Source organism: Nycticebus coucang, chromosome 12 (assembly GCF_027406575.1).
Source record: "Nycticebus coucang isolate mNycCou1 chromosome 12, mNycCou1.pri, whole genome shotgun sequence".
Classification (NCBI taxonomy): Eukaryota; Metazoa; Chordata; class Mammalia; order Primates; family Lorisidae; genus Nycticebus; species Nycticebus coucang.
Genome location: NC_069791.1, coordinates 73,952,909 through 73,964,115, shown reverse-complemented (window position 1 = coordinate 73,964,115; position 11,207 = coordinate 73,952,909). Strand labels below are relative to the sequence as shown.

Here is an 11,207-nt window from a genome sequence, read left to right as displayed (position 1 = left end):
GGTGATGAAATCTCAGGACAGGAGACACAGGGCTTCTTGGGGGGTTTCCCCAACCCTGGACCACTCCGGACCCCCTGAGGAGGCCCTCCTGCCCCCAGCCCGGGATAGGCCCTGCCTCCATCCTGCTTCCTCTTGGAAGATTAGAGGATGCGGGAGGGAACCCAGTAGCATGGGCAGGGCACACACCTGATGACAATTGTTTACAGGGAAGCGGTCTGCTTCTATGATACACCAAGAGGGTGAGAGGAACCAGCAGGCAGACTGGGGACTTCCAGGTAGGCAGCCGGTGACTCATCAGTGACAGGGCCAAGGACAAAACCCAGGAATCCAAGGATCACAAGCACCACCTTGTCCTACCACCAGGTGACTCAGAGATCCTATTACCCCTTTCTCCTTGTAGAGGCCCCAAGCCAGGTCTCTCCTGCTCTATGTCCCGCGACCAGTCCCCCAATCTCTCTCACGTCTCCTAGCATGGGTGAGTGGACACCACCCAGGCCTTTTCCTGCCACACACAGATCCTAATCACTTCCCCTCCAGGGCACAGGAAGTCCAGCTGCCAAATGTTTGCACTACTGCCAGGTACACCCACCGACCCCACCAGCAGCCCTTCCTCCCTGCTGGCTCCCAGCTCCGCAGGGGTCCAGGCCCAAGGAAAAGCACACCTGCTCTGGACTGCCCCATCCCCTGAGGAGCAAGAGGCGGGCAGGGCAGGAACAGCTGCCCTGTGGTTAGGCTTCAGTTTTCTAATTTGTTGGTGCTCTTTTCATATCAAGGCTTAACCCACATGGCCTGAACTTTTGAAGTGTGCCTGAGAGTTCACCTGTAGCACTCAATTGCTCTCTCTTCCCATCCTTCCCTCTGTTCACGTGCCCCTCCTTCTCCCCAGAGGCTTGTTGGCTGTCACCCAGTTGGTATCACTACCCTCAGAAAACCTCTGCATCCCCACAGCCCCACCCAGGGCAGACACAAGATCCCAGAACATCAAGGAGAGCTTTCTTTGTCCCATGAGCCATTGCCAAGCTACACCTGCCACAGAAACCTCTAGGCTCCACATGGCCCCTTCAGGGCCTAGGGGCTCAGTGGCCTGGCAGCCACACCAAGGAATCAGAAATCATTAGTGGGCAGAGCCCCAGTTAGGAGCCACAGAGCCATCCACAGAAAGGTGTCACCTCCCAAGCACCTGCAGTTTACTTATTTATTAGTTAACTGCTATTGTCTGTCTCTCCTTGTCAGGCTGTCAGTTCCTGGAGGGGTGTCTTTGTTCTGTCCTTGTGAATGTGCCTGATGCATAGTAGGAACACACAATAGGAGCTTTCTCTGACACCCCACACTCTGGAGGCCTGTCATGCTTGGCACCAGGCAAGGGGAAAGAACAAACACGAATTGGCCAAGCAAGACCTCCCCAGACACAAACTCCAGCCATTGTTTGCTGAGCCTCCAGGCTGGTCTCCCGGGCCAGTCACCTCCACAGGTGGGCCACGTGAACCTGAACACTCAACCCACCCTCTCTGCTCTCCCACAGAGGCCTCCCAGGCACCACTCTGAGTGAACGAGAGGAAGCCTGCCTCCCTGATGTGGACACTGAACCTAGTCGGGCTCTGCCTTCTTCTCCTGTTGCATATCTTGACATTCTGCCTGGATGCCAAGTCCTGAGTCACTTGTCCCTTATCACCAAGCTCTCAGCACCCCATGTTCTCTCTCAAGCCCCCAGGCTTTTCCACATGCAGAGGCCCCTGCCCAACGTGCCCATTCATCATTTTACCACATGGAAAACCTCTCCCCATTCTCCAAACTCCAGCTCTGAAGTTATTCTGGGACTGCGTCTGGACTCTCACAAATGTTTGTGATCACACCCTCAGAGCACTTGTCACACCATGTGTAGTGTGGCTCCCACCCCATTCCCACCCCAAATGGGCTGTGAGTTCCTAAGGCCAGAGACAGCAATTTATTCTTCTCTGATCACCCTTGTGAACAGCCTGTGTGAGCCAGAGAATAGGTGTCAGTGACCAGCTATTGAATTGGTCTTCCAAATTACTATTATAATGATGACTGAACAAGAGTAAAAAAGAAAACAGATACTGAAATAAGTAAATGATTGATTGAATAAAAATAAATAAATGGAGGAGAAAAAACAAATATCCAATGCAGAAAATTTTCAAAAAATGCATGTAGATACTCTGCCCTCCTGGAGGGGAGAAAAATTTCCCACACCTTAAGTGAGGGCAGTGTGGGGTGACCCCCTTCCAGAGGGCACAGTATAAGAAGGGGAAAATAACTTTATAGTGGAGATATCTGACAGCCACTCCCCTAGCCAGGTGATCAAGGTCAGCATCAAGTTGAAAGTCATATGGATAACCTGTATTCTTGATAGGATGTGGAGAAAGAGGCACTTTCTCCGCAATCTTTCTCCTAAAAACCCATAATCCCAGTTTCACCATGAGAAAACCATCAGACAATCCCAATAGAGGACATCCTACAATATTTCTCAAACCTATGAAGACATCAGAACAAGCGAATTCTGAGAAACTGTTACAGCCGAGAGCCATCATCACATGTGATGTCCTGGATGGGGTTTGGTTCAGCAAAAGGCCTTAGGAAAAGCTTTGGGAATCAACATATGTAAATAAACATAAATATGTATGTAAATACATGTCATGTGGTGTCTTGGATAAAATCTGGGAACAGGAAAAGGCCTTCAGATAAAAACTGTGGAATCAGTACAGAGGGTGCCAAAAAAAGTATACACATTTTAAGAAAGAAAAAATGTATTAAAATTATAATACTCAATATACACAAATAACAAAAGATGAACACAAGTCACATTGAAACCTCTTGTAATTGCAGAAGTCAAAGGTGACTTAAGTATTACAATTTAATGCAGTGTTTTCCTTTCTTAAAATGTGTATGCATTTTGGGCAGCGCCTGTGGCTCAGTGAGTGGGGCGCCGGCCCCATATACCGAGGGTGGCAGGTTCATACCCGGCCCCGGCCAAACTGCAACAAAAAAAAAAAAAAATAGCCGGGCGTTGTGGCGGGCGCCTGTGGTCCCAGCTACTCGGGAGGCTGAGGCAGGAGAATCGCCTAAGCCCAGGAGTTGGAGGTTGCTGTGAGCTGTGTGACGCCACGGCACTCTACCGAGGGCAATAAAGTGAAACTCTGTCTCTACAAAAATATATATATATAAAAAAAAAAAAAGTGTATGCATTTTTTGGCAGCCTTTGTATATAGGGTTTAGTAAGTAATATTGTTATTAATATTGATATCAACCTTGGTACCTTAACTGAAACAAATGTGCAACATTAATGCAAAATGTTAATAATGGGAAGAAAGGCTGTGGGGAGATATGAAAATGCTCTGTACTATCTGCTTAATTTTTCTATAAATCTGAAACTGTTCTTAATAATATAGAAGAGATGAAAGGAAAGCTGTGACCAAGGCCACCTCCCCCAGGGAGGCTTCCTGGTTCCTGCTTGGGCAGTGAAGGGGCTCCTAGGGGGCCAACAGGCCAGACTCAGTATTCAACCATGTCTCTGACAGCCAGCATCTCATTCATAAGAGAAGCATGCTGAAGTATTAGGTAGCAAATTGACATTGTGTGTTCATCTAAATCTCAAATGGCTTAGGAAAAAGCAAAATGTGTAGATAAAGAGTGGGGAGAGGGAGCACAAACATAATAAAATGTCAACAATTGGTGATCCTGAGTGAAGGGTATAGTATATAAAAGTTGATTGGGGGCGGCGCCTGTGGCTCAGTGAGTAGGGCGCCGGCCCCATGTGCCGAGGGTGGTGGGTTCAAACCCAGCCCCGGTCAAACTGCAACAGAAAAATAGCCGGGCATTGTGGCGGGCGCCTGTAATCCCAGCTGCTCGGGAGGCTGAGGCAAGAGAATTGCGTAAGCCCAAGAGTTAGAGGTTGCTGGGAGCCATGTGACGCCACGGCACTCTACCCGAGGGCGGTACAGTGAGACTCTGTCTCTACAAAAAAAAAAAAAAAGTTGATTGGACTAGTCTGGCAACTTTTCTGTAGGTTTTGGATTTTTCGGAATAAAAAAATTGAAAGAAAAATTAAGAAGATGTCAGTTAGGTGAGTGAGGAGGAACCTACCTTCCAGGTGGAGAAACCATCTCTGTGAAGGCCCTGAGGCATGGGAGAGCTGGCATAAGTCTACAGGTCTGGGAGGTGGGGCCAAGAAGGTGGGCAAAGTGAAGTGGAGGGGCCAGAGAGGCTGGAATCCTCCAGATGAGCTGCTGGGAAGAACTAAGGTACTGCTGAGCTGGCCCAGGGACAGCGGGTGGACAGTAGCAGTAGCGGGCAATCAGCAAGGCAGCAAGCCTTCCTCATCCAGCCCATCCCACCATCCTACAAGGCAGCCCATCCTTGCCTAGGCCCCAGAGGCACCTAAAGAGTAGATAGCCTGGCTTCCCACCCTTCCCCTCAGGCACACACATGAGGTTATCCTGGCCCCATGTCCTCAAACCCATAGCCACCCAAGCCTCAGTTCTCTGTTTTCTCTCCAGCGTCTGACCCTGACTATACCCTGGGTTTCCCTGCTTGAGGGAAAGTGGCTTCCCCTATTCCATCTAACATCACTTTGGATGAGTCTGGTACAAAATGACCCTCCCAACTCCCTTCTCTGTGCTCTGGATGGTACAAAATGACCCTTCAACTCCCTTCTCTGTGCTCTGGATGGATTGAAGAGCTCAGACTTCTTTACCTTGGAGGACAAGGTCAATACTAAAAATAACTACCCAAATCTTCATGGCAGCTATTCGCAATAGTCAAAGGGAGAAACAACACAAATATCCATCAACCGATGAATAAACAGAATGTGCTCTATCCACACAATGGACTATTATTCAGTCACAACAAGGAATAAAGTGCTAATCCATGCTACCACGTGGATGAACCTTGAAAATATTATGCTAAGTGAAAGACATAATAAAAAGTAATAAAGCCAGACACAAAACATCACATATTGCACGATTCCATTTCTATGAAATGTCCAGAACAGACAAACGCATAGAAACAGAAAGTAGATTCATGGCATGGGGCTTGAAAGAGCTACCTGGAAAAAGAGTAAAGGGTTTGTAACTCCTCTTTGTGGTGATAAAAATGCTCTAAAATTTACTGTGGGGATGGCTGCATAACTCTGAATATACTAAAAGCCCATTCAACTGTGAGGTTTGTTTGTTTATTTATTTATTTATTTATTTATTTTTGAGACAGAGTTCCACTCTGTCGCCCTGGGTAGAGTGCTAAGACATCAGAGCTTACAGCAACCTCTAATTCTTGAGTTCAAACAATCCTCTTGCCTCAGTTTTTTTAAATTTTTATTAGAGATGGGGTCTTGCTCTTGCTCAGGCTGGTCTCAAACTCATTAGCTTAAGCAATCTGCCCCCCCTTGGCCTCCAGAGTGCTAGGATTACAGGCGCCAGCCAAAATGCTTGGCTGAAGTTTATTTATTTAATAAATTAATTGACTTTTTTTTTTTTTTGAGACAGAGTCTCACTCTGTTGCCCTGGGTAGAGTGCTGTGGCTCAAAGCAATCCTCTTGCCTCTGCCTCCTACGTAACTGAGACTACCTCCCAGAGTGCTAGGATTACAGGTGTGAGCCATCATACCCAGCCTGTTTTTTAAATTAAAAAAAAAAAAAATGTTTATGGCTTGGCGCCTGTGGCTCAAGCTGCTAAGGCGCCAGCCACATACACCTGAGCTGGCAGTTTGAATCCAGCCCGGGCCCTCCAAACAACAATGACGGCTGTAACCAAAAAATAGCCAGGCATTGTGGCCGGTGCCTGTGGTCCCAGCTACTTGGGAGGTGGAGATAGGAGACTCCCTTGAGACCAGGAGTTAGAGGTTGCTGTGAGCTGTGAGGCTATGGCACTCTACCCAGGGTGACAGCTTGAGGCTCTGTCTCAAAAAAAAAAAAAAAAAAAAAAATGCTTAAAGAAGGGCCGGCGTGGTGGCTCACACCTGTAATCCTAGCACTCTGGGAGGCTGAGGCGGGTGGATTGCCTGAGCTCACAGGTTCAAGACCAGCCTGAGCCAGACTCCAGGGAAGAGAGAGGTGGGAGAAGGGAAGATGTAAGGCAGAGAGTGGGAGGGAATGAGGAGGGATCTCACCTAATGTGCACATCGTGAGGGTGTATAACATGCCCCTGGGTGAGGGGCTTTTCAACAAATGCCCTGGAAGTGAAAACAATGTAACCTAAATATTGTACCCTGGCTGGGGGCCTGTAGCTCAGCGGGTAGGGCGCCAGCCACATACACCGGAGCTGGTGGTTTTGAATCCAGCCCAGGCCCCCCAAACAACAATGACAAATAGACCCCCCAAAAAACTGGGCGTGTGGCAGGTGCTTGAACAAGAGAATCTCTTAAGCCAAAGAGTTTGAGGTTGCCATAAGCTGTGACGCCCCAGCACCCTACACAGGGCAACATAGTAAGACCGCCTCAAAAAAAAAAAAAAAAAAAAAGGGCGGCGCCTGTGGCTCAAGGAGTAGGGCGCCGGTCCCATAAGCCAGAGGTGGCGGGTTCAAACCCAGCCCCGGCCAAAAAAAAAAAAGAACAAGAGGCCAGCGGCGGGAGGCGGCGGGTAGTGGGCGTCTGGCCGGAGCTGCGCCGAGACCCGGCGCCTCGCTCGCGCCCTCCTCCCCGCGCCCTTCACCGGCTCGCGGGACGCGCGGCCGGGCGGGGGTCTCCTCAAGGCCGCGCGCTCGGAGCCGCCCGCTGGGCTTGGGCGGGGTGCGGGACTAGCGACCGCGTTCCCCGGCTCCCTCCCTTCCCCTGGGAGCGGGCGGCGGCGGGAGAGGGGAGCAGCGTCCGGGGCCGAGGCGGGTGGGGGAGGGATCGAGCCGCCTTGGACGATAAGGCGTTCACCAAGGAGCTGGACCAGTGGGTCGAGCAGCTGAACGAGTGTAAACAGCTTAACGAAAACCAAGCGCGGACGCTGTGCGAAAAGGCTAAAGAAATTCTAACAAAAGAATCAAATGTGCAAGAGGTTCGTTGTCCTGTTACTGTTTGTGGAGATGTGCACGGTCAATTTCATGATCTTATGGAACTCTTTAGAATTGGTGGGAAATCACCAGATACAAACTATTTATTCATGTGTGACTACGTGGACAGAGGTTATTATTCAGTGGAGACTGTCACACTTCTTGTAGCATTAAAGGTCGGTTATCCAGAACGCATTACAATATTGAGAGGAAATCATGAAAGCCGACAAATTACCCAAGTATATGGCTTTTATGATGAATGTCTACGAAAATATGGGAATGCCAATGTTTGGAAATATTTTACTGATCTATTTGATTATCTTCCACTTACAGCTTTAGTAGATGGACAGATATTCTGCCTCCATGGTGGCCTCTCTCCATCCATAGACACACTGGATCATATAAGAGCCCTGGATCGTTTACAGGAAGTACCACATGAGGGCCCAATGTGTGATCTGTTATGGTCAGATCCGGATGATCGTGGTGGGTGGGGTATTTCACCCCGTGGTGCTGGCTACACATTTGGACAAGACATTTCTGAAACATTTAACCATGCCAATGGCCTCACTCTGGTTTCTTGTGCTCACCAGCTTGTAATGGAGGGATACAATTGGTGTCATGATCGGAATGTGGTTACAATTTTCAGTGCACCCAATTACTGCTATGGTTGTGGGAATCAAGCTGCTATCATGGAATTAGACGACACTTTAAAATATTCCTTCCTTCAGTTTGACCCAGCACCTCGTCGAGGAGAGCCTCACGTTACATGGTGCACCCCAGACTATTTCCTGTAAATTCCTCCTGAGGAAACCTGCCTTTGTCTGTGGAAGTATACCTGGCTTTTTTTTTTTTTTGTAGAGACAGAGTCTCACTTTATGGCCCTCGGTAGAGTGCCGTGGCCTCACACAGCTCACAGCAACCTCCAACTCCTGGGCTTAAGCGATTCTCTTGCCTCAGCCTCCCGAGTAGCTGGGACTACAGGCGCCCACCACAACGCCCGGCTATTTTTTTGTTGCAGTTTGGCCGGGGCTGGGTTTGAACCCGCCACCCTCGGCATATGGGGCCGGCGCCCTACTCACTGAGCCACAGGCGCCGCCCCGTATACCTGGCTTTTTAAAATATATATATATTTAAAGCAAACAAAAAAAAAGAACATTGTACCCTGATATTAATTTGAATAAAGTTTTAAAAAAATAGAAAAAAAAACTCTTACTCTCCATTAGTAGGGGAGACAGAAAAAAAAATAAACTTTACTTCTAGTAACTGAAAAAATAAAAATAAAAACAAAAATAGCCAGCTACTATGGCCGGCGCCTGTGGTCCCAGCTACTTGGGAGGCTAAGGCAAGATAATCACGTGAGCCCAAGAGTTTGAAGTTGCTGTGTGCTGTGATGCTGCCGTACTCTACCAAGGGCCACAAAGTGAGACTCTCTCTCCCCCCCCCCAAAAAAAGTTTAAAGAGACTGGATGTCACTATGGTGACCAGGCAGGAGGGCAGTAGCACTATTCATAGACACAATCCCACTAGGGATCAGCACAGGCATTTTGACCTGCTTCCTTTCCAACCCCTTCTTAGTCACCTGCTCCCAGGAGGTCACCTTTTTTTATGTTTTGTTTTAGACAGAGTCTCAATCTGTTGCCCAGGATAGACTGCCATGGCATCAGCCTAGCTCACAAGCACCTCATACTCCTGGATTCTAGCAATCCTCCTGTCTCAGCCTCCCCATTAGCTGGGACTACAAGAGCCTGCTACAATGGTCAGGCTGGTCTGAAACTCCTAAGCTTCAGCAATCCTCCCACCTCGGCCTTCTGGAGTGCTAGGATTACAGGTATGAGCCACCATGCCCAGACAGAGGTCACCATATTAATGCCTAACACCCTATTGTCAGAAAGCACTACAGCCCAGAACTACTAGGCTCAAGACATCCTTCCGCCCCAGCCTCCTAAGAAGCTGGGACTACAGGTCGGTGCTACGGCACCTGGCAAATTGTACACTTTAATGGGGAACGGTATTACACAAGTTGTATTTCAATAAAAGCTGCTTCAAAAATAATAATTAGCACTTCTTGAACTGTCTGTTGTCAGGCAGGCCCCAGGGACAGCCTCTGTTAACCCTTAATACAAGAAGGCTTCATGCACTGAAGTGACTCACTCTGAAGCTAGGATTTGAACCCAGAAATGTTGGCAACCGAAGCCAGGTGTGTACCAGATCTACTGTGATTCCAAGATATTATGGAGTCCCAAGCTTTCTGGACTAGGGGAGAAACTCAGAAGCCCACAGGCAGGGTCTTCGGGCTCCCGTGGACACCAGGGGCAGGGCTGTGAGTGACGGGCGTAGGGACACAGCAGTGGAATGGAAGTTCAGGGTGCCTATGCCCTGTGATTAAAAACAAAAAACAAAAACTGGGTGCCCCTTTTCCCAACCACAACTCCCTGTACTGAAGGTGTGCGGATGCCAAGGCAGGAGGCAGCGCCCCGCTTTGGTGCTGGAAGTGCTGGGTGTCCCCATCTCAGGTTAAGGGCGGTGGCCTCCTCGGAGTCGCCCCCTCCTGTTTGACCGCGGAAACTGCGGCCTCCGGAGCGTCCTAAGCCGGTGGATAGAAATTTTGAAAGTCGCGCCCGCGCCAATGGCAGCTGGAGGGTGTGGAGGGAGAGTTGTAACAGGCTGCCAGCGCAGCCCCAAAGTGGCTGTTTAAAATGGAGAACCGTAGGTGGGATTTACAAATTCTCTAGACAAATTGTTCATCAGGATGAAAAGTAAAACCTGCCCCTCCAGTGCCATGTGTGCGGCCAAGGGTGGGGGTACTTCCCAGGGTCTGGCTGGGCGGTCTCTATGGTTGCCGGATCCCTGGGCCGAGCGTGGCGTCCCCTTGGATGTCTGCGGAGGACACAGCCAGTGGGCCGAGGCCCCCAGTGAGAGGCTAGGGAGGCGGCCATTCGGAATAGGACTGACCGCTCCCTGGGAAGATTGGGAGGCGGTGGCCAACCCGGGGTAAGGGAGGGCCCCCCAGTGGAGGCTAGAGTCACTGCAGCCCTGGGGCAGCCGGCTCCTGAGTGTGGTGACGCGCCAAGGAAAACAGGAGGTGGGGGAGGCAGCAGCTGCTCAGAGTCCCTGGTTGGTGGGATTCCAGAGTCGCAGTCCCCTCCTCTTTCGCCTTCTGGTCGTCCCGCTCAGTCCCAGCCAAGCCACCTGGTCCCGGGAAGATGACAGGACCTTGTTCCCAACAGAATTAAGGGCCAGCCAGGTCAGGACAGGTTGGCTAGTCCCAGACATGCCCCAACCCTGCCCTGTGCGCCCTCGGTCTCTCAGCCCCCAACCAAGCCCCTGCTTTTCCATCCCTGCCCAAGCCCTTACACCGCCCCCAGGAAGTGAGTGTTCGGGGAAGAGTAACAGAGAGTGGGAAGAGACTCAGAGACTCGGTGAGGAAGGGTTCAGGGCGGGGACTGAGGACCCAACTCAGAGGGGTGGGGGCTCCTGAGGGAGGGGTCCCCAAGTGGGTAGAGGGGCTGAGGACACAGACTAGAGGAGCCCAGGGACAGCCCCAGGGGTGGGCTCTGGCTTAGGGCTAGGTCTTCTCTGGGCTGGGCCCCATCAGGGCAGCGCCCTTGGCACAGCTTCCAGGCAGCCCCCGGGCTCAGTTTCAAGCAGGTCTGGCTGAAAACCGAAGAAACTGAGCTTGGGCAGGGCCTCTTTATAGCTCCTGGTGAAACCCGGCCCTGGGGACAGGGAAGAAGTTTCCTCTGGGACAGCAGTGAGGAGGAAGGGGTGACTCACTCCTCCCTTTCTGGCTGTGTGACACCTAAGAGCCTGGGAATTACCCAAAAGCAGCCAACCTGGCCAGGCTGAGAGAAAACAGTGCCACCCCACCCAGGAGACTCTCACCTCACCTTCCCACTGTCACCCACACTGAGGGACAGGCCACACCCAGAGAAACACACACCCTCTCACACAAGCATAAACCCACCTTCCATGCCAAACATGCCCACCCCATCCGCAGAGGCACACACACACTGAACCCCAAACCAGTTCTGCTTTTCAGGTGGCCAGTTTAAGAGGCCCCTTAGGAGTTTCAGAAAACCAGAAAAAGATGGAGGCCTTAGAAATGGAGGGTGGGGAGGGGGCACACATCTCGGCCCTTCTGCAGGGGAAGGAAAGCACAAATTGAGGGGTTTTGGGTTTTTGTATATATATATATACTTTTTTTGTAATATATACTTT

At 50.4% G+C, this 11,207-nt stretch overlaps 1 protein-coding gene across 1 annotated transcript; it reads left to right on the top strand.

Moving 5' to 3' along the window:
- Positions 1 to 6,842: 6,842 nt before the first annotated feature.
- On the top strand, positions 6,843 to 7,834 carry LOC128561726 (serine/threonine-protein phosphatase 2A catalytic subunit beta isoform-like). The gene has a single exon (XM_053556286.1). The coding sequence runs from the start codon at positions 7,049 to 7,051 to the stop codon at positions 7,781 to 7,783; it is 735 nt and encodes a 244-aa protein (XP_053412261.1). The 5' UTR covers positions 6,843 to 7,048; the 3' UTR covers positions 7,784 to 7,834.
- Positions 7,835 to 11,207: the final 3,373 nt, after the last annotated feature.